The following is a 24,357-nucleotide window of genomic DNA, read 5'->3' on the forward strand; positions in this document are numbered from 1 at the left end:
AAGAAAAAAACTATAAAATTATCATCAGGTAGCTAAACATTTTAAAAATAATAAGAAAAATTAAAATCTACCATCCAGTTAAAGTGCCAGTGCGGAATTAAAGTGCCTGTGATGTGCTTGGTCATTATACAGTCTGATCGCTGTAGGCACAAATGATTTATTGTACCTTTCTGTTCTAATTCTCTGTTGTAAAATTCTACCAGTTGACCTATTGCTTCTCATAAATTTATGGTGAAGAGGGTGAGTAGGGTCATTAAGGATTTGGTCAGTCTTTTTTAAGATAAGCTCATTGTACAACTGAGCTGCCGACACCTGGTCAATTCCGATGATTCTACTGGCCATCTTGATCAATCGCTGCAATCTCTTTTGGTCCTTAACATGCATGTTACCAAACACACAGATAAGGCCAAAAGACAGAACACTCTGGAGGATACTTTTTTAAAACATTACAAGGATGTGTCTGTCTAATCTAAAAGTGTTTAGTTTCCTATTGAAAAACATCCGCTGGTGCATTTTCTTAGTTTTATTCAGTGCACATACATTAAAATAATTTTGAGTCAATTTCAACTCCCAAATATTTGTAGGTTGAGACTCTCTCTACTAGTTCACCATTGATCTTATTGGTGTACAATGTATATAAAATAGGTGACAGAACGCACCCTTGTGGTGCCCCTGTGTTTATAGTTTTTGAGGATGATATACATGAGTTAAATCTGACTTGCTGACTGCGGTCTGTCAAGAAGTCATAAATCCATGAGATCAACTGGGGATTTACTCCCAAATGCACCAATTTTCTCACCAGAAGGTGGGGTTGGATTGTGTTAAAAGCGCTGCTGAAGTCAATGAACACAATCTTGACCAGGCTCTTAGCATGCTCAAGGTGCTCCTGAGTGCTGTTAATCAAAGATAGCAGCGCGTAGCAACACCTCTCTCTGCCCGATAGGCGAATTGATTTTGGTCTAAAAGAGGTGAAACCTCATGGAGAAGTTGTTTTAAAATTATTTTTTCAAAACATTTCATAACTATAGATGTAAGGGCAACAGGGCGCAGGTCATTGAGTTCCTTAGGTCTATTGTTTTTAGGCACAGGCACTATTAGGGATTTTTTTCCATAAACTGGGAACAACACCAGTATCTAGTGACAGCTGAAACAACCTGTGGAAGGGCTGTGCCAGCTGATCAGCACACACCTTTAGTGTCCTGCAGCTGATACCATCAGGTCCACAAGTTTTACGGGGATTTACACGTCTAAAATAAGATTTGACATCATCCATAGAGATGTCAATATCCACACCATCTATCTAATTGCGTGCAGTGAGATTTTCAAATGCATGCTTGGTGCCGCCCCTCGAGTTGGGTCATTTTCATTACTCAATGACAGACCCTTAATCTTTTGGATTTGGGTGTGGATTTCCAGGCTATACTTCTAGTGGATTATTTTTACATTGTGGCATTGCTACTTTTACTTAGCTAAAGAATCTGAAAACTTATTCCACCACTGTTCTGGACCCCTTGTCTCTATTGGCTTTTGCCAGCTCTTTTTTACTTTGCAAACAATGACCAAATTTATCGTAGTAAGGAAATAATTCAGGTCCACATATCATCATTCCACCCACTGCTACTGATAATAATTTCTCTTATGCAAATCTCAACATTTTGTGAGGCTTGTATTTCCTCTCCAGATATCCAGTGATATTTCAACAGTTTGTAACAGTAGTTGTTAAACATTGTTCAGATTCCTGTTACTGACATCCTTTGTATACAGCGTTACCATGCTGACCATGAATTCTTAATGACCTCAACAGCTGCAGGGATGGTCCTCAGGTTAGGGCTGGGTACTGAATTCAATACTTTTTAGGCACCGACCGAATTTCCTCCTTAGTATCGAGTATCGAAAAATGCCTCGTCATTCAATACCAAATTTCAATACCTAAGGAGCAAATCTCATCAGCGTCAGTGCTTCTACCAAGATCTAATAATGCTTGTAATTTGCTGTCCAACGTTACAAAACTCTACGTTAAGCACAGAGATGGGGCTCATGTAGTAGGAACTGAAAAATAAATAAAGACTTTTGTCGTAATGTTGTAGTTCCTTTTTTGTTAAAATGGATTTTATAAAATTGGTATCGTAAAAAGTATCGTTCAGGAACCAGTATCAAAGTCACAGTATTGGTTTCAGTATCAGTATCGACATTTTTTTGTTTGATACCCATCCCTATCTTAGGCCTTGTCATTACACCCTCAGGATGTCAAAGGGTGGCTTTTGGTTTCACAAGATATGTGAAAAGACATGATAAAACAAAGGAAGGACAAAAGCAGTTCTACTAGGGGTGGGAATCACCAGATGCCTCACGATGCGATCTCATCCCGATACATATGTCACAATACGATATTATTGCGATTTTAACATATTGCAATATTCTGCGATATATTGCAATGTATTACCTTTTTTTTTTTTTTACCAATTTCAAATGATGTCCCCAAAAGGAAACTTTGTCAACATCTGTTTTATCTAAAAAGATACATTTCTCTGTTTGTTCATCTTACTTCAATTTTATTGCTGCAAAATGGGATTGTCAAGCAGACAAACTGACCAACACATATATAATAATAGATCGATACTTGGCACATGTGTATCGATATAGTATTGCCACGGAAAATATCGCGATACTATGCTGTATCGATTTTTCCTCCCACCCCTAAGTTCTACTGGCTCTACCACCTGTCACCCTCAGCATAAAGGGTGCCAGCGGTGCCATCATAACTCCCATGCAGCACCTAAACTTTGGAATTCACTACCTGCTATTATCTGCATACTGGACTCCATGACCCACCTTTTTAAACTTGCTTATTCATTTTAACTGCAATAACTGCATCTTATTTAACATCAATCTTAACTTGTTGTGCTATGATGTGTTACTTATTGTATGTTTTATTGTTGATTTCCTTCTAGAGATCCCAAATATAAATAGGAGAAACCGTGTTTATTACACCAAAAGTTTGTCCAAAGAGAGTTAAGAATCACAAAGCGTTGATGTGCAGACTGTGTCGCTTGGCACCTGATTAGCAACTTATTACAGATTTATGGAGTTTCCTGACTTACTGGAAGTTGTTGTCATATTTCCAGCCTGTAAATCTTAATGATTCACCATGTGGCACACTCACTGTTATGTGGCACCAGGGCTGTATTATTGTGCAGGGCAGAACTGCCTGTGTCAAGTCCATTTCCAAACCAGCTCGAGCTCGATTCTGGATAATTACAATTTCAGTCTTATTTGTGTAGTTTTGGCCATTGTTTCTATTGGTTATGATAACTCTGTGCTCACCAAAGTAATTGCCTAAATTGCTCTGTGAACACAGTGACATCAGTACAGTGATTTCCAAGGCGGCAAAAAGCATTTGTACGATTAGACAGGTTGTAAACAATATGAGGATTTAGCCAGATTAAAGGTGCAATATGTAATACTGACAGCTAGTGTTTAAAATAGTTACTGCAGTACAAATTCAAAATACTGGAGAAGGTCGTCTCCCCCGCCCCCTCCTCCCCAGACTCGAAGTTCACGTTGGTTGCCAGGCTGAGACCACAGCATCCACAACAATGTTGTTAGACGCTTGTCTCACATAGCCAGACATTACTTCACAGCACAGCGGAGTAGCTAAAGTTAGATGCTGGCTACATTGACAGTCATAAAAGCCTGTGCTCACACGGAGCTCTGTACCCAACTGACAGACACTTTCTCGGCTCAGAATTATGGTAGGAACCGCTAAAAATAACACTTCCTTCCGTCCTCTCCACCCGACTGAACACACTTTATTGGCTTAGAATTACGACAACAATCGCTAGACACACTCAACAAACTCACGGTCCTCTCTTCCCGATTTACAGCCCCCCTCTCTTGGCTTAAAATAACTCACCGTTGTCGGCTGCGGCCGCTGAACAGGCTACACGTTGTAAATAGCCGTGGCCGCTTTCCTGGTCCTCCTGTAACGTTAGCAGTTAGGCGGGTTAGCATGGCGGCGTTAGCCAGGACCAGTCGGGATCACTTCACTGGCTGTGTCTCAGTTGTTTTTGCGAGTAACCAACTCGGGTACTCAATATAATTCAATGTGAGTACATGAATGTTGAAATTACATAAAATGCCCGTCCCTTGACTGCTTATGTTTCTTGCCCTGTTGAACTTCTTTTTAGTAATGTCACTACATTCTCTAATCTCAGCAATTAACTTGGTGAGTGCAATATTAGCATGAAAATAAGATCAAAGTTGTAATAAACTGGAGTAATTCTTTAAGAAAACACCACGCCAAGAACAACACCAGATGAAATTGTAATTTAGACCAGGACCAAAACAGGCTCCTGAACAGAACAGTATCTGAAAATAATGATTTGTGTAATGAAGTGCAGTAGATATATCAGCAAGAGCTCTACTTTCACCTCCAAGATAAATGCAGATGATGGCAAACAATCCCTTAAACTGTCAGCAGTGCTAGAAAAAGAGTTTTAGTCAATCTAGGCACACACTGATGTAAATCGAAGACGTGAGACCATGAGGAGACTCATACAACAGCCATGTGTACCTGTCTAAACATACAGTGAAGGCTCACTGTGTCTTTACCGCTTCTTTTCCCGGGCTCTTTCAGGTGGGGGAGCGTTTGGCTCGATATGATGTGGAGAAGCGATGTGCGATCGAAAAGGAAGACTATGACCTGGCCAAAAAGAAGAAGGAGCTGATGGAGGAGTACAGGAGGAGCGTCTACCAGCAGCTGGAAGTCCACAACCTGCTGGACATGGCAATGGTCAGTGGTCAACGGTTACTGATGATGGCGCTTCACCTGTGTAACAGCAGAGGGACTGTGTGCGTGATGGAAAAGAAATATCTTTGTCCGAGGTGTTGGTGTTAAAGAAGAAGAGAAATGATGGCATATGTGGAAAAATTGTGACTTATTCTTCCTAAACTGAATTCTGTTCTGTTTTTCCACCATGTCACTAGGTAACACAGGCTGCAGATTCATCCCCAACCGAGGATCCTCCCTCCCTTCTACCTTCTCCAGGTCACCGTTCAGTCCCCACCAAGCCCCTTGTGTCAACAGACACATTCAGGAAGGGGAAAAAAACAAACGCTCCTCAGAACAAACAGTCAGATGCAGAAAATGTTCTGCCCAAACTAAGCAGCCAACCTGACACACCGTGCACCCCTGCTGCTCTACCTAAGATAGACGTAAGACACTTTATTAAATGCTTTGATGATGCAACACATCGAAACATCTTTAAACAACATTAAACATGTCCAACACATGCACCCACTTAAAAACAGTTACTATGAAGACAATATGGCTGGACCCAGTGTTTTCTCATTAATGATCCAGTTGTAGACAGCTGTACCTGTAGTTTGTTCTGCTTGCATTGCTCTGCTTTATTGTTGTAAAAATAACCTAGCTTACTGTCATACCTTGGGAATATGTCTCCTGCCTTAAGCCTCTGTAGTGTTGGAACACGGAGCACACAGGGAGATTATGACCAGCGAGGGCTTTTATGCTTTGCTCACCACCTACTGAGACCGGCCCTACTGCAGGTTTGGGTTTCACTATTTAATTAAAAGCGTGCAACAGTTGGCTGCCTCCAGCGCCTGCCAACCTGGCCTCAAGGCAGGGCTTTGAGCCTTGTACGAGGCAGCATGGTGCCAGTTGGCCCTGGGGCGCAGGAGACAGTGCAGCTTGGGTTTGAATAGATGGGGTTAAACATTCATTGTCATTATGATGTTGAAGGATTGACCTATTCAGTCATCAAATGCTAGTGAGAGTTAGTGAAAAGAACAAGGGTAGAGATGATACATTTTTAAAAAGGATCTCTATCTATCTTTGTCAGACTTGAAAGTGTAGATGAGTTTTCTTTGAACAGAGGGATCTCTGGAAAATGTATTATTTTGTGCTGAGAAATATATAAGAAGTACCTACGAATTAAATATAAATTGTGTTCTGTATGTACATTTTGTATCCCAGGCTTTAAATACCAATGCTGTTGTCTTGTTCTGACAGGGTACCAGTGTGCCTTATGATGAGAGGCCGCTACCAGCCCTTCAGGGGAAAGAACGGCCTGTGGAGGCCACTCTGAGCCCTGCAGAGCAGCTCTCCCACCAACCTGACGCCAAAAAGACTCCACACAGCCCTGAGATGAGCGGAGAGCCAGAGCCCCTGACAGAGAAGGCCCAGAGAGAGGCTGGCCTTCCAATAGAAGTCTTTGGAGAAAGCCTGGTAAGAAGAAGAAAAAAAAAGGTGGAAAACTTGGCTTGCTAAGCTAACTAAGGGTTTTACAAATAAGTTACAAGATGCTGGAGTCTGTATCAAATACTAATACCAAATATATGTTTGAGTTACTTAAAAAAAGGTGTAAACGTTACATAGTTTGTCTACCAGAGAGAAGAAAATTCAAAATACAGGCATACCCGCACCAATGAATCTAATATTCACTCTCCTTTTTCGGTTTCCATCAACTCCTGAGAAAAATAGCTAGCTCTGTAGCTGCAAGATGCTCAGCTCTGTTTTAGCTAGTTTCTAACTCCGTCTTGTCTGCTGTGTGGTGCTGGGCAGGTATTGTACAGTTGGTTTTATCAGAGGTTTTTTTGCTGAAAACATTTGCCTGCAGCTGCTGGAAACTGGGTTGCTGAGAGTGTAATTTGTGGGCTGAAAAATTGAAAGCAATCAGCTAACAGAGTTAGGTTTCATGGCAAAATATTTCACATTCCACATAGTCATTTGATTCATTGATGATAATATAAGAAATATTGATTAGCGCAGCTTTTAAGGGATCCTTTTCAAAAATGTTTGTGTTAATAAATGTATATTGACAGATATATGGGTTTGTAATATATGATCTCTATACACTGTGCATATATGCAAATGTATTTCCACATCTGCTGTAACAACCCACACAACTGATATATATGTTATATTGTTTATGCTAATCTTTGTCTAATCTTTGCCCTCTCTTCTTTTCCAGGTGGCTGGGGCGTATTCTAAAACCTGGTCCTACAGGGAGGATGCTCTCCTGGCTGTGTACAAGAAGCTTTCAGAGTTATCACCCGCCACCCCCAAGGAGGAGCTAAGAAACATGATAAGAGCTGCAGTCTTTCTGGTCAAGAAAGCTCTTCTGGATAAAGTGTCATCTGTGAGTCATGTCCTCAAAAGAAAATTGTCCTGGTGTGGACGCTGTGAATGGCCACGTTAATTGAACAGAAACTGCTGCCATTAAAGCAGCCCTATTAAGGCATTATGGATATGTTTACTTTGTCACTGTCAAAGTCTTCTATAAGTCATGTTCTCTGAATTCCTGTTACAAACAGAACTAGCGTTCATGTAGTTAAATCATAAGCACACATGCTCACTCTTAACAATGTCCCCCCTGTCCCATGTGCAACCTTAGTTCTCTCTCCCAGAGCTGGCTTCCTTTAACAAACAGTTTTGACAAGGATGGCCTTGTAACCCCTCTCTGGAAGTCGTCTACAGCTTGTATGTTAATGAAAAGAGCAGTGCCGCAATAATTCTAGTGATTTATTTTCATTGCCACATTGATACACAAAATGCTCCATTAAGTAGTCAACCGGTTAATTTGCTGCTCCACAAATGTGCTTCATTTTAGTTCATGCTAAATAGACCTTTCTTAGGTCTAAGCTGCATGTCATGTCATTACATCCTGAGTGTGAATGTAGCCCAGGGTGTTTGTGCCTTGTGCCTTTCCAGTCTAAATCTACCTTGCAAACACAAAATTCCCCAAATATTGATAATGCGCTGGTAATGAAATTGAACTGTAAACATTTTTTTTAAAAATAAAATAAAACTTGAAAAGTGTCTGGTGGATGTCCATTCACAACTACTGATTGTCACTCTCCATCCGCATACTTTAACCTAATCCAAGTAAACATTACCAAGTCTAGTCTAGTCTTTCTGCTAATTGACATCACCCTGGTGCTAGCTTTTCTTGGAAAGTCCACTAAGTTTGGAGCTAAACGTCCATTGGCTCTTTCCTTAGGTTTTCCACGCCTCCTTGAAGTTGCTGCAGCTACTGCTGAGCCAGCTGATCCCAGGTCTGGGGCTGGGCCGGGCAGAGCTGACTCACTGCATAGATCAGACTTGGCCCAACCTGCTGGCCAGGACTGGAGACTCAGCCAGCCGCCTCCGGGGCACGGCCATTGCCTGCATACAGGTATTGTAACACACTGGACTGACGAACATGTTTATTTGGCACCAGTTTCTTTCCAATGACCCTTAGCTTCTTGTCATTCACCCTCTGCCTCCATAGCAGCTTTGCTTTGACTGAAGAGAAGATGGTTTTGCAATCTGCATTTACTCCCTCCCCCATCTTCACTTGTGTAAAACGCTCTGTGAAAACCTTTGGCTGATCATTTTTAAAACTCAGCACCCTCCTTATTTTTTACTCCATAAAACAACATAAAATGTACTAAAAAGGCTGCCGATGTCCCTGATGATAATCTCATTTGTTTATGTGGAACGCCTGTCATCTTGTAACAAATACAAAATGTTTAAAGTAACCACCCTATTCCATTAGGCGGGCCTATGCAAGACTCCCAAGGGTGGAACAGTTAATAAGACAGCATGATGGCAAACCTAAAATACATAACACAATACAAAATAAACTTGGTGAGGCCTCCTATCTAGCACACATAAAGGCCCTTGAAGCATGGTGCAATGATAGCGAGCTAGAGATCAATATGGCAAAGACAAACGAGTTACTCTTTTGCAAAAAGCAAGGCATAACAACAGAGCCAGTTTTACTAAATGGCCTAGCAGTTGAAACTGTGGGAACTTTTAAGTACCTAGGTACGGTTCTTGACAACCATCTGAGTTTTTCAGATAACACAGACTATATTTTTAAGAAATGCTCACAACGACTCAGTCTCCTTAGAAGACTGAGCTGTCTGGGCGTCAGTGCTCAGATTACTGAGCTAGTATACACCACACACATTGAAAGTGTTTTAAGCTTTCACCTCTCTGCTTGGTTTAGCCATTTAAGCTGCAAACTCAAGAACAAGCTTAACATGATAGTGTCAATGACTTGCAAAATAGTGGGAAAACCCCAAAAACACCTGACCCAAATATACACTGACAGAATGAGGAAGAAAGCTAGGAAAAACAATGCAGATAGTACAAACCCTCTTTCCAGCCAGTTTGAGCTCCTGAAGTCTGGGAGGCGATTCAGAGTGCCTCTGGCAAAAAGTGTCCTGATATTATTCATTTCATCTTTTTTTTTTTACTCCACTTGCTATGTCTGAGATGTTGTCTGTATGTTTATCTGTCTTTTATGTCTGGTGAGCCAAAGAAAAATGTCCACCCTGGTGGACAATAAAGATTTATTCTATTCTATTCAAAACAATAAATCTGTGCGTAAATAAAATCAAATGAAGACCATAAACACATGGATACATACAATTATGTATTTACAATATTCAAGGACAATAAGAGAATATAGTACAAGTGTCCTTCTCTGAGAGGGCCATGAAAGATTACCTCAAAATAATAATACCACAACACTACACACTACAGTGTGCTCATAGACTAATCACACACAGCTAAACAATGATCCAGAAAAAAAAAAAAAAAAAAAGTCTTAATCTCTTATTGTCCTACTGCACTGATCCATATGCCATAGAAAGCAGTAGCAAAACGAAACCAAAAGTACCATTGATGTTTACTTAGTATTTCAGTTTTTGGCTGAATTCCCACAAGCCCATGACTGACCTAGGTGGAATGTCACCAGTTTGAAAGACTGAAGCAAGTTGAGTAGCAAGCTATGAGAATGGACAGGGAAGATAAAACATTATTTATTTTATACATCAGTGATTGAAGCTAAAAAGATAGAGAGAAGATAGAAAAAAGTCTGCTGAATCAGTGCTCCTCTTTATTAAAATATATCAAATAACAACAATACTGTACTGAGAATTTCAGGAGCTGGGAGTACACATATAAGAGGCATTGGTCCTTATATAAGGAAATCCTCATTTGTTCATCATGTAGACCTTGATCCCAACATTAACTTTAGGCAGATGGTTGAACAAGATACTGTCAGCATCAAATAGGAGGGAAATGTTTCATAAACTGTTTCAAAAGTAAATTTTTTTTTTTTTTTCATAAAATACTAAGGATGTCATGATTCATATAAGGGTGGATATGTTATGGTAAGTAATGTTGAGCAATGTGAGAAAGTCATTGGATCATAGCTCAATGGTGAAATGATGGAATGAGTGAGTGTCACACCACTCTTACTTCTAAGCCTTTGGGTTAGGTTAAAGCAGAGAATGATTCCATTACTGAACTCTTTTTCAAGAAGTTGGATTTCTTAAAAAAAAAAAAAAAAAAATTTTAAATTCACCTCTTCGGCCAGTGCTATCTAACATAGGCTGTATCACAGAACCATGTAGATTTCTATATAAAAGAAGAAAAGTTTACTGTCGGCTTTCTTGTATCGGTATTGGTGAAAATACTGTCGATTTAAATGTCAAAGGAGGTTAGGAAAATATATCAAATTCCTAGCAAAGCAATAACATAAATAATGTTGATTACACACAAGTTTGTGCAAATCACAGTGAAGCAGTACTGTAATATTTAGATATGCTATGACCAGGGGTGCAACTATCCAGTGTCAGAGGGGTATGCGGCAACAATTTTGGCGCATACCCCACTATAAAAACAACAACAAGTAAATAAATAAGTGTGCCGGACATCATCATGTATGGGGTTTAAATAATTAAGGTTTATTTTAAAGTATATCAGCCACTGTAGGCCTAGCAAAATTATAAATAATTATATGGTATATATATAAATATACACACATATACATGTAATTTATTGTCATTACAATAAATAAATCATCATTATTGGCCTGGCATTCGAGCATATGCGATGCGGAGGTTTAAATTTGCGTTCTGATTTGTTTACTACGTCCCCGCTGTCAGACATAGGCTAATTGTTATATTTCCCCACATGTGCCGGGTTTTGATACAGAAATGCATTTTTCATTCGCAATGGCAAGATTAGCCTAATAGCATATAACAAAACATGTTAAATTATTTCGATTTGGCATTAGAAGTAATCAGACTTCATCTGTAAGCAACACTAACGTTAAAGTGCAAAATGAAACGAATGTGAGGAGGACTCGGAGCTTGAACTGGACATTTAGTTTTGTGTGGTCTAATACAGTGATCTTCAACAGGGGGTCCGGGACCCCTAGGGGGTCCTCAGAGTCAATGCAGGGGGGCCTCCAAATTCTTGTTAATTTTTGAAAGATTTTTCAAAAATGTAAAAGTCTTAACATGAATCCAACATATTAGCAAATGTAAATCCCCACTGCTTACTGGCCTGTAAGGTAGTCACTAAGGCCATACAGAGGTAGTTAATCCTAACGATTCACTTTGCCACATGTATATTTAACATTAAAACATGATTTATAAAATCATGCCAACAATTATTAGCTATTTGAATAGTTTAGTATTCTATGCAAAACAGATATGTATAAAGACTTTAGGCTGCCCTACAGGTTATTGTAGGCCCAATTTAATATGCAACTTGATTTTATACCATATATGTATGGGGGTCCCTGCGCCATCTCTCTCTTTCAGTTAAGGGGTCCTTGGCTTAAAAAACGTTGAAGACCCCTGGTCTAATAGACCTCCTATGTGATGTCATCACTGGTCTCATCTCTACTTGATGCCATCGCCGACCTCATGTCCGTCTCATTCACTCCTTGCTTGTGTTCTTCTCCACTAAGACATATTGTCAAACAAACATTATGTAATATATTTTCTATATTAGTTTTTCCATATTAATAATATTAAGAAATGAATCTGTTGGTATCAAGTGGCTCCCCCTACACTTCCACCTAGTGTTAGACCTACCTGTTGCCGTCCCCTGCCTTTCCTGATCCACCATCCTCACACCTGAATGAAATGAACTCACTGTTAAATATAGCAGCCTAAATTCAATTCTTAAATCAGCCTAGTGATGGCATCTAATAAGACAACTATTATGCAGTAAGGTTGTGCTGCTGTTGAAATTACATTCACATTTTGGATTTTAAAAAGTACAAATATGGAGAGCCACTTAGCACAGACCTTTAAAGAGAGAGATGTGACCCTGTAATTACAGCTTCCATGTCACCCAACAGATGTAACTATAGCCTGTATGTCTGACAGCACAGCTAACATGAACAGCTAATGGGAAAACAAAATCTATTAATGATTCCATGGTAAACCAGAGTTAAAGCATAAGTTATGTTTTCCAGCTTCTTGCCATTTATTGTGCATGCTACCTTATATTTACCAGTTGTTATTTTACATTAATAACATTGAGATATGTCATTTAACCAAAACCTTAATGTAACTATCAGCAACATTGGTTTGCATTAAGCTAGCTGTAAACCCCACTTTAGCTGCTAGTGTTAGCAAACACAGACAACAGTCTGTTAACATGAATATTTGCAAGCCTCCAAGTTTGGTAGCAAATGAATGCATGATTCCATAGTAAACCCCCATTTGGCTGCTACATTCCCAGTGTTAGCAAACGCTAGCTAGTCTGTTAACATAAATATTTGCAAGCCTCAAAACACAGACATCACACTTTAAATCCTACCTGTTGCCTCTCACCATCCACTTATTGAACTGCTGTCGCATCCCTGGACATGCCATCTCCTTTTCCTTCTTTCTTTTTCTATTTTTAGCCCCCAACAACTCACTACTCTAAGCTTGTACCTGCTCTCTCTGCGCCACCCCCCCCCCTCTCTTCTATGTCAACATTCTATGATGGAATCTTATGAGACAGGTCGCCTACTCTAGTCTGTTAGTCTTCTAAAATGTTATATTATTATACATTATACATTAAGGAAATGCAGAAATGATTTAGAAACGCACAACAGCAGCTACATATAGAAAATACCCAAAAAATATTTTTTTATTTTAAATTTTTTTTTACCATTGCTTTGACATGGCGCTGCGCCCCTATGCGCCGCATATAGGGCATACCCACTTTTAGCGCCACTGGCTATGACTAATATTGACAGATAATATCTACACATAGAACTCACTGAATATATTGGCATCCACTGTATTTACATGCAGGAGAAGAAATTGATTATTTTGACATGGACTTATGCAAATAACTAAATTCAACTTTCCGCCAAATGCAAATTTTGTAAAAAGCTGACTGTGCGTCCTTGGTACTATCATTGTTTATACTGTATACTACCACTCGGGTTACTAAAGAGAAGCTTTCCTGTTAAAGCCATGGGTGCACTTGTTGTTTGAAACCGGAGTGGTGACTCTCCATGTTGTTTTAATACTGTTCTCGCTGAGTTAAAAACGCTTTGTAATTACACTATAAGATCATAGGTTTTTTGCTGTAAACATTTTGCTATGTCCTCGACGCATAGAAACAATAATCTGTGCTATTATTTAACACATGAGAAATGATATACTGCAGAACGTTTTCCTAGAAAAGCTTAGTTGTATTGTAGCGTTTGAATTCTAATCCTGACATTCAGTATGCTGGAACCAGCGAGGGTTTGGCATTTTTGTTTGATAAATGTCTTAAACCATTAATCAATTTGTTCTCATTTTGCTGTTTGATTAATTGGCTAATCCTGAGGCTGAGTTCCTCCTGTAAGCACTTTCACACACTTCAGCACATAACCGGTATGTCAGTAAAGTAATGGTGTCATTGGTATGATTAATAATCACAGCAGATGAATACACACAACACTTCACTGGCAATGACTTACGTGCACCTGCAGGACAAACTAATTATATGCATTTGTGTGCTTAACTGGATTTAAATACAGATAATGGCTTTGGTTAAATAGAACACGTTTTGTTCCTTTCAGATGAAATCAGTCCGAAGACAGCACCCATAAATCTGCATTCAGAACAATGATTAGAAAAAGTGCATTATTTACACGCCCCACAGTAAGCAAACAGACGAAACAGCCAACACGTTACTTCAAAGGCAATCTTTGGAAAACATTTTCCGTGTGTGCTTGGTCTATCTCTGTGGATACGGGCAACTTATCGGGCACTGCAACTGTATTTCTCTGAAAAATATGTAACACCCAACAAAAGGTGTGCCTGCTTGTTAATTATGAACAGCCAAAGAAAGGCTTGCGTGTATTCGCCAAGAACACTGAGGTAATTTGAGTGACTATGTGCAGGAACGGGACAGATATTTATAGTCAGGATTACATTTTTTTTTACCTTACCTAATGTAATTCTTTCATAAGATTATGACACTTTTAATCAGAATGCCATTTCCTTCAGACTTCAAACTAGTTTTTCCAGATCAATGACATCCTTCCAACAGCAAAATGTAAAGTCATAGCCAAGCGTGCCATTTGTTGTTGAGTTGTAACGCTCCATGTTGTTTTCATACAGTTACAATCCTCATTGGACTTACAATCCAATGAGGATCCTGTACTCACCCCGTAATGTTGGTATGCCCCCACTGTATAAGTAGAAAGAATAATTATTTTAACACCTTTCATACATGTGTTGCATTTTCACCTAACTATATAACTGTCTGTATGTATGATGAATGAGGTTGTGTGTGTTCACGCAACCTGCTGATTAAGCAAGTAGCTGAACCAGGGGCGTTGCTGTTTTGGTGGTATGGGTCTTAGCCCTCAGTTCTCAGATTTAGCCAGTTTTGTTGTTTTTTCCTTTTTTCTTTTCTTTAAAAGCTCCACCACTCACCTGGCTGAGAGGCTTTTAAAGGTGCTGGAGGGACAGTTATATACAAATACAAAAACAATCTTCTGCACATTTATCTGTGCACTGTATTTAATTAATCATAATCAATCAAATAGAGTGTGCAGATCCTATTGTGTTTATTATTATTATTATTATTTTTTTTTTTAAAGGAGCGTGTAATACAAGGTGAATTAGGAGGTGTCTGAGGTGTTGTCATGCTCTGCCCCAGCCTTTAAACAAGCCCCAAGTTGTAGTCTCTCTGGCTGGCTAGACTGGCTCCTTGTAGCCTTTAACTGGAACAGGGAAACTAGTGCAGGTTCCATACAGAAGAGGTGGTGTTTGTTATTTGTGGCCTGTACTGGAGGTTTGTGCTTTCATATGCACTGGTGAGTGAGACCAGAAAGTGTTACTGGGCTGGTGGATTGAGTGATGGTGACGTACAGTATGTAAGTGTAGGTAAATGTCTTTTGCTAACTGGAATCTATGGGTGTGTGTGTGTGTGTTAAGTAAGACAGGGATGGAGGTCTTAATGAACTACAGTAGCTTCTCTTTCATTGAGTTCAACTTAGGTCACAACTGTGCAGGTCATTACTGTGAGTCTCAGCCCTCTGAAATCATTGCCCAGCCCTTCTGAATCTGTTCAGAACTCCGTCAGAGCAATGACTAAATACCTCTTTGTATTGAGGACAAGATTTGTTGATGGGTTGATGGGTGGTAGAGCCAATAGAACTGCTTTTGTCCTTCCTTTTTGTTTTATCATGTCTTTTCACGTGTGTGTGTGTGTGTGTGTGTGTGTGTGTGTGTGTGTGTGTGTGTGTGTGTGTGTGTGTGTGTGTGTGTGTGTGTGTGTGTGTCCGTCCCACATTTCCGACATACATTCCACTAACCTGATATGGCTAAAATGGCAAACAACTAAGAGAATGTTTTCCAAGTGCCATTTTCGTAATACTACGCATTTCCTACTTTAATTGTACACTTGTATTCTCTGTCATGACTTGTCTCTTTAACGGATGCTTGTGTTGAATGACAAATCACCATGTGTAGCATCACAAATATATGTTTTGTTAGTGGCTTACAGCACACATATTACTTAAAGGTGCATACTGTAAGTCTAAAATGACATTGTGTGACTTTTACACTGTAAATGTCAAGACCATTCTCTCTTTCACATGTCCTTCATTTAGGAAATTGCTGCTTTGAAAGATGTACGCGCCCTGCAGGTAATCCCTAGCGAGTTGGTGAAGCCCTTCAAATCCAACTTCCCCTCTCGTCTGGCTCAGAGTCGGGCCGAGCTGCTCGAGAAGCTACTCGCTGAACTGGGTACAGAGAACTCTGGCTTCACCCTGGACAATGTCATGATGGTAAAAGACCTAAACTATGCTAAGTGCATCTATCAAGTTTGTGTGTGTGTGATGTTAAAGTCCTTAATTAATCAGAATTATTTTAGTCTCTTATGCGGAAGCCGAGAGTGGCCGTGGTTGAAATTATCTGTTCTGTTATTGTTAGCTCAATATCACACATTAATTATCTTGTTATCTTAGAAAATCAACCTTTTGTTTGCCTCAGCAACCAAATTTAGATAATTAAAAGTCAAAAGTCTCAGTTTGGAAGTCCAGAGCAGCTTTGGTTGCCATTATTATTATTTTTAAATCTTGACATAATGAGATAGTTATTCCATTATATCGAGAACAAAATGCCACTGTAGGCATCGACGGTCACAGATTTCTATACTAGAGCTGTTAACTACTACTGCTGTTTTTTGTGTTTTTTCCGGCAGTGTCAATTTTGTCTCTTCCCATCTGGAAATAGCAATTGCAACACATCTTCTAATACATGATAGCACATGTACTGTATAGAAATAGACACAGTATAATGCCTGTATTATTCCGCTTTAAAAGTAGGCATCCATCGAGCTGATTTTCCGTTACATTTGGCTTAGTAATTACAGTCTGACTAACTGAAAGGGGTGCAATCCCTCCCGGGCTTTCTGTGGCAATTCAGTACACCCAAACAAGCTGCCCGTAAGCTCCATTCAGCTGAGTCAATGTTGTCACCATTGGCATTCACTTTACGTCCCCTGCACTCCTCTGGTTTCCAGCAGTGACCTAATATCTACGTGCAAACTATCCAACTGTTGACCAGGCCGGGCAGGACAACAAGCCGCCCTGTCCTCCACTCTCTAGTTTACGACTGGCCCTCCACCCATCCCCCTTCACTCAGCCCTCCTCTTGACTCTGCACATCTTTTATCAGCGAGAGCAAATTGTTAGGTTTGTCCTCTGAGTTTCTCCGCCTTTTGAAGCCAAATCCACACAGGTGGCATTGGGTGGCCTGTGTTTGCATGTTTGTGCGTGCTTGCTCAGCGCCTGTCCCCTTTGTGTTGGCTGCCTCCCATATTTGCCTGGGAAACATTTCCAGTCTGGATTGAGACATGACAGGATGGCTGTGCTTTATTCTGTCTGCCTGTCTTTTTCTCCTGATTGAAACATGTAAGAGACACCAGGTTTAGACTGAAACTTAGTTTCAATAATGAATAGATTGTGAAATAATTGACTTGCCTTTGATGATTTGTTGAGATACCTGGTAAGCCACAACAAGCAACAATCAAAATATCTTTTAAATAAAAAACTACAGAAGGTAGCTACTAGGTTCCTGCAGTAACTGCAGCAACTTTATTGTGCTGACCCATTACACATAGCTGTCCTCATCCTCAGGACACACAAAGCACCTCACCCGGGGCAAAACGTCTTAACTGCTTAACTGTATGTGTGTGTGAGAAGAGAAAGAAAATATTCCTCTAGACTTAGACTTCTCTTTATTGATCCTTTTGGGATGACTCCCGCAAGGAAATTAGATTTCCAGCAGCAGATTTTAGCAGCTTACAAAACACTCTTTAAATAAAGAGGTATAAAAAATACAGTTTAGAAAAAATACAGTATAAGAATTACAATAACAATAAACTTTTAGCTAAATATTTTTTACAAAAAGTAAACAAACAGTAAACAACAATAAACTACAGATAAATAAAGATAAATATATAGATATATAGGACTGTTATTCCCTATTCCATAGAGATAGACACACCAAGCATCAGCATGTGCCAGTGAAGGTGGTGATAGAGAAGGAGAGCTTACAATCAAATCTTCCCTTCAAAATATAAACAAAAATGTATGCACATCTATACAGATTTAACCCCACCAATATGTGTATGAACCTACAATAATTGTGCCTTTGGTTTGGTGGTAGTAAAACCCACAGGCACAGTATATATCTTTTATACACTCAAGAAACTTGGTAAATGACCGAATCCTTAAATTCACAGCTAAAACCTCTACTGTTTTCTGCCTCTTTTAGATCTTGTGACTAGCCCTCTTGACAGCTCTACAGTGTTAGCCCAGCTATATTTTGAGCATTTTTTCCTTTTCCCCCTGCTGTTACCTGGGTGATCAGCTCTGAGGCGGGAGCCAGAGTGAAAAAAGGGGGTGATTGAATTTCCTGTAATTAAAATGAGAAGCAGTCAGCAGAGACAACAGAGAATAATGGCAAGCTGTCCCTGAGCCAGTTGAATGAGGGATGGGTGGCCTTTGTACACAGTTTACTTCTGGATGTTAATGTTCTCCTCTGGCGGGATTGCCATTGTGTTGCGACTCTCTACACACAGATTATGTCGGATAATGGGCTCTTTTTACGTCATGAATGTTGCTGTTTTGCACACGAAACTAGACTGCAAATATTGCTTCATAAAACGTTGACTTTTATTTGTAAAGAGCAAGCACTGAATATGTTCTGTGGCCTGCCTTGTTTCCTCAGCATACTGGAAGTAATGCTGAATTCCAATTCTCTGTCTTACTCCTTCCCCTTAACCCTTCCCCTTAGTTTTGCACGTTCACGTGAGACTAAGGGCTATCCCAATTCTCGTTTTGATCGAGGGCTAGGGCTAAGGGGAAGGGGTAGATACCCCTTAAAACCAAGCATTTTCACGAGCTTATTTGAAACCAAGGGGTACCCATCGTCTCATAAATGTAAGTATTTTCGGCTTAAATAATTGCTTTAAAAATTACGACATTCTTTTTTTGTGCTCTACACAGTCCTGTACATATATATTTGCAACCATGTTCTTAATTGAAACATTTTAAAAATTGCTAGTTTGCTACGCTAACGTTACATTGCTGATTTGCACAACCGTCCCGCATCTCTCTGACAAGCCTTGAATGGACTCCATGGCAGCAAGCTTGCGACGATGTACGATGACATAACCGTAACCAAGTGGTGTCTCATTTCATAGGGGTATGTTTTCACCCCTAGCCCTTACCACTCGGTTTCGAGTGACAAGGGCTAGTGGTAAGACGAAGGGGTAGGGGATGGGGTAAGAGAGAAATGGGAAACTCGGCAAGGCAAGTTCAATTGTATGGCAACCTGAACTGGCTAACGCAAGAAATGCATTAGAACATCTAAAAGCACTATAAAGATGACAAAAATTCACATAAAGTAATAGACAAAAAAACTGTTTTGAGTGCACTTGAGTGTCCCAACAAGTTACTCAAAGTTTAATAAAGGATGTAGAAAAATGTCTAATAAAGTTGGTTTCCAGCACTAAACATTTGACTATTATTCCCATGCAGGGTATGTATGGGTAAGGAAATCTGACTACTGACTTACTAGGGCATACTGTCATCTGGTAAGGTTACTGCAGTGCATATAAACCCTTCAGATTTCTTGTATAATCTGATTTATTTGAGTAAACTTATACTACATGACGTGAAAACCCATTATCACTTTCAAAACTGAGTCAAACTCAAATCAGGTTATACAGGACATCTGACAAAGGGTTTACTTGCACTGTAGTAACCTGATTACTCTCCGATTATGTCTTTAACACGCATGTGAATTTAATAGTCAGATCTTCAGTGCTGGGAACTTATTTAGACTTACAGAGGCTATTTGTGTTAGTTTTGGTCAGGCTTTGAGTGAAATACATTTTGACTACATGCAGTGATCTTTCCTTTTATTCTGCTGCTTTGCAGTAAAATAGTCTGAAAGTCTTTTTCATCCTTGTGTGCATAGGTAAAAAGTAGATGAGAAACCTGGTTATGTTTTCATGGCCAAAAGATTTCTGCCTGGGAAAATCTGGTTTCCTTAATCCCTTACCCTGATTACAGAAACCTGGTTTCTACCATGCATGCCATTCATGAAATCAGGTCACTGCAGAAAGCTAAACGCAGTTACTTTAAGTGCATGTACTGATGGTGATCCGCTCAGGTTTATGATCACCAATTTTAACAACCTAGCCCACAGGTCAATTTCTAGGTATGTAGACGTTTTTTTCTTCTTCTATTGTATATCATCCGAAATTAAATCTTACTTGCAGTTCCAAATTAGTTTCATATCAAAAACAAAAAAAACGTATATGTTAGAACAGTAACATCCAGTCAATCAAAATCCTTGTTCAATGTTCACATGTCAATAGAAAGCACTGTTTTCCTCTGTCAGTTCTGTACAGCAGCTTTGGAGCACAATACACCAGAGGTGCGAGAGCTGGCAGTGCGCGTCATATTGTCCATGTACCAGCAGCACAGAGCTGCTGTTCTCCGCTACCTTCCACCCAACGACGCTGCTGCGCGGAAGAACTTTCTCTACAAAACCCTCTTTGATGGCTTTGCCAAGATTGATGGAAAGCTGGTGGACACTCAGGCAAGATGTGTTACTCAACATTTTCACTATAACGAACGAAGAAATAACAGTAATCTCCTTTTTCCATTATAAAAAAATTATACGGGTGTCTATATTCGCTGTGTTAAAACTATTTACATCAAATGGCCAGGCCGATGGTGTGTTCACCACTGTTAATGTTCTTCTCAAACAGATTGTAGTCAGTGAGGAGCAGCTGGTAGATGGACAGGGAAACTGTCAGACAGATGGGAGCTCTCTTTTAAGGAGGGACTGCATGGCGTCATGTCTTTTTATTTTTTTTCTAAGCTGACAGTAATAGAGTTTCATGTTGCCTCCGCTGTTTCCTTAACCCTACTCATTTGGTAATCAAATTATCCGTGACAAATCCATTTATATATCTATTGAAGGTGTAATGTAGATACGGTGTTGCATTACTTTCAAATCCTTCATGTCATCACTAGCTGAACTGTGTGTAAGATTACAGTAGCAACAGACTTGACTGACTTTAAATATCAACACAAAATGGTTAAACGGATAGCTGTTAGCTGAAACCACAAACAGCCAGTAAACAAGTCAGCTTGTGTTCCAAAGCTAACATGGTGTGATATTACTTTACCGTGACGTTTGTGACTCACACACTGACCAAGTTTAATTTCTTACTGGCATGACTAAAGACCTAGCCTTCCTATTACGTAGTGGCCCTAAGAGTCTGCCGAGCTTTAAGCTGTTCAACTTTTAAAGAAGAAAAGAAAGATGTGTTCCTGACATGGTATTAGCAGGAGGAAAAGAGAAGAAAGGAACACAGAGGAAAATTAAACCAAACTGACTGATGTTGATGGCATGTCACTTTTCACCCAGACTCTAATGAAGGGAGGTGGTCAGCCGGATGGGCAAAAAGAGAAGGAGGAGATCCACTCTCTTCAGGAGCAACTGGCTGCCTTAAAAGAGATCACAGTAGGTGAAGTTGTCATCATACTGCGATTACATCACTTCTTGTAATGGCTGCTAATTTGTATTTATGACTCCGAGCAGACTTGGTAGAATTCCGTAGTTTGTCAGAAACTTTAAATGAGCAGATAACAACATTGGTACATTATATCTCTTTAAGAGTCTTATGAAGAGGAGTTCCACCAATTATCCACAACTTACACGTCTTATGTCTGAAGTTACTGTTAGAGTTGTGTAGAGCTTTCCTTGTGTGAAAGCATCTCTTTTTGGACCTGTGCTTTTTGACATCTGTTCAAATTTCTCTGTGTGCTTGTGAAGGAGAGAGGAAATGAAAGCACCAAAGGACACATTTCCAAGAAAGAAGCACCGAAAGTTGAGTCCCAAAAAGCTGGCAAAACAAGTAGGTCCACGTTTAACAAGAAAGAAGCAGACAAAAGCATCTCAGTTCCAGATTACAGATATTCTTAAAGTTAAAGAGTTAAACATCCTTATATACTGTATACCACCAGGTTTGATTGCTTTAAAGCACAAGGAGATATTGCTTTATGGCAACAAAAAAAAGTGACCTGTTTACATGCAATTGGAAATTTGAAGGCACCTCTGAGGTCACAACTTGTGACATAAATGGGGGAGCCCATGGTAGTTAGACACTTTTGTTCTCATTTTTCTTTTGTTTCTTCAGCATGGCATTGAAATGCTTTTTTTCAAAGAGGATAAGGTGCCATACAGCGTCGACTTTTGGTTTCAGTTGCCCAGCAACAGTGCTCTCAAGATGAAAACCACTTGAAAAGTGTGGTGCTTGTCTTACCATTGTCTTACCATGTCAATAACAGAAACAACAGCTACATATGAAGAAAATAGAACTATATACAAAGCATGACACCGACACTGTCATTCACACCAGTCATTTCTGAATTAAAGTGCAGGCACAACACAATCGGTAACCATGTAACGGCAACCATAGCAACAAGTACAAAGTACATTTGTCTGCCTATAACTGTAATTGTAATTGAATCTGACTGAAATATTATGACCTATTACCCAGCTATCAAAGCATACATATACAGATCTCTGTTAACAAAATGATACACCCTACAACTCTGGCATAAGTCCACTGCATCTTTACGTCGTGTTTAACTTTTGTAAAGTCAGTGTTAATTCTTTCCGTTATAGAGAGCTGGATCTCATTGGGGGTGATGCTCAAAAGGGTGGCCTCCAATTAGTGCAGTCATGACAAGTAACAGATACTGTCTTCTTAATTTCCAGCTGTCACAAAAGTGCCGCAGAACAAGATAACGGACAGTATTGACGTCCAAAAATCTATCAACTATCTGGACAAGTAAGTGACTTATTAACTCAATGGTGACATTTAAAAAATAAAAAATAATATAAAGATGCAAATAAACAATGCATATAGCATATACGCCTGGTCCCAATTTCAAAGGTTTAGTGTTTTCTGTGCAGTTTTCACACATTCAATTATTTTTCCAGCTGCGGTGTTTGTTTAACTTTCATTTAGTGTATTATTTATTAAAGTCATTAGTGTACCAGTACACAGGTCAATGGTTCGAAGGGACATGATCTGATCTGCAGCCTCATCTGATTTTTCAGCTTGTGTATATTCTGCGGTAAAAAGGACGAGTCATTCACAGAGGATGGATTGGACCTTCACTACTGGAAACACTGTCCTATGCTGAAACGCTGCGATGAATGTAGACAGGTAGACGTTTACATTTTCAAAAGTGTCAGCATTTTTTAAGTCCTCTTGAAAGACAGACACCTGCCTGGCTGTTTAATCACCACCTAAGAAATAAAGCGTGAAGACTTTTGCGTACAGCTCTGCATTGTGTTCACAGGTAGTCGAGATAGCCAGCCTCACGGAGCACCTACTGGGTGAATGTGAAAGCAGGTCCAAGTTCAGCCAGTGCCCACGCTGCTCAGAGGCCGTGCCCACTGAAGATCTGACTCGCCATCTCCACGGTCCCGCCTGCAACTGTGAGTTCTCAGTCTCACTCTATCATGCAATTGAAAAAAATCTGAAAACACCTTATGTGATGGAAATCCTGATTGTTGTTTGGTTGAATATGGTGTATTTTCTTTTTTTCTTTTATAATTGTTTGTCTTTATTGGATGGTGACAGTGTGAGTAACATAAAGGCGTCATATTGAAATATGAGGCCTGTAAATGAATGAGTGAAGCAGAAACTTGGTAGCTTCATCGGTGATGCTCTGTCAAGCCTGCACTGCACATCTTGCTTGTTTTGGCGTGGGGGTTGCATCAATGTAGTCTACATTGAGAGGAGAGAGAGAGAGAGAGAGAGAGAGAGAGCTGTATGTTAGACCGTTAAAGTGGCCATATTAGGCTCATTTTCAGGTTCATAATTGTAATTTGAGATTGTATCAGAATAGGTTTACATGGTTTAATTTTCAAAAAACACCATATTTTTGTTGTACTGCACATTGCTGCAGATCCTCTTTTCACCCTGTGTCAGGTCTCTGTTTTAGCTACAGAGTGAGACCTCTCACTGCTGTAACATCTTTGTTGGCAGTCGCACATGCGCAGTAGCTAGGTAAGGATTACATGAGCTAGCTAGCTGTTTCTGCAACTTTGGCCTGTACAAGGCAGGATTAGCTGGGAGACTTCTTCTAAATGAGGGTGCACTTCCAACTTTGTGTGGAATACCTGCAGAACAGGGATATGTAAGTAGTTCTATACAATTTATTTTGTAGATTAGGGTGAATTTGTGTGTGTTGTAGCAGTGTTTTGCCATTGAGAACGAGCTAGCATGCTAACGTTTAGCCCCCTAGGCCCCTCGTCTCGGCTAGTTACGTAGAAAGCCGTCCAGATTTTGACCAGCTCACCCGGAGACTGAAGGCAGGACACATTCAGAAACCCGTATCTCACTCAAAACAGCATGGATGCTTTTTTTTTTCAAAGTTTGTATGCGTGTGGAAGCACCAGAGACACAAAATAACACCCCAAATCCCAGAAAAAGTGATTT

At 39.8% G+C, this 24,357-nt stretch overlaps 1 protein-coding gene across 4 annotated transcripts in view; it reads left to right on the top strand.

Moving 5' to 3' along the window:
* The window catches only part of cep104 (centrosomal protein 104), a 47,931-nt gene that overhangs the window by 13,708 nt on the left and 9,866 nt on the right, over window positions 1-24,357 (top strand). For all 4 annotated transcript variants that reach the window (XM_031286496.2, XM_031286497.2, XM_031286498.2 and 1 more), the window contains 12 exons: window positions 4,637-4,792; window positions 4,987-5,214; window positions 6,032-6,247; window positions 6,993-7,160; window positions 8,022-8,195; window positions 15,924-16,100; window positions 20,229-20,429; window positions 21,267-21,362; window positions 21,675-21,756; window positions 22,623-22,695; window positions 22,968-23,076; window positions 23,213-23,351. In XM_031286496.2, coding sequence (XP_031142356.1) covers window positions 4,637-4,792; window positions 4,987-5,214; window positions 6,032-6,247; window positions 6,993-7,160; window positions 8,022-8,195; window positions 15,924-16,100; window positions 20,229-20,429; window positions 21,267-21,362; window positions 21,675-21,756; window positions 22,623-22,695; window positions 22,968-23,076; window positions 23,213-23,351 — 1,819 coding nt within the window. The remainder of the gene's footprint in view (window positions 1-4,636; window positions 4,793-4,986; window positions 5,215-6,031; window positions 6,248-6,992; window positions 7,161-8,021; window positions 8,196-15,923; window positions 16,101-20,228; window positions 20,430-21,266; window positions 21,363-21,674; window positions 21,757-22,622; window positions 22,696-22,967; window positions 23,077-23,212; window positions 23,352-24,357) is intronic.

Source organism: Sander lucioperca, chromosome 12, assembly GCF_008315115.2.
Source record: "Sander lucioperca isolate FBNREF2018 chromosome 12, SLUC_FBN_1.2, whole genome shotgun sequence".
Classification (NCBI taxonomy): domain Eukaryota; kingdom Metazoa; phylum Chordata; class Actinopteri; order Perciformes; family Percidae; genus Sander; species Sander lucioperca.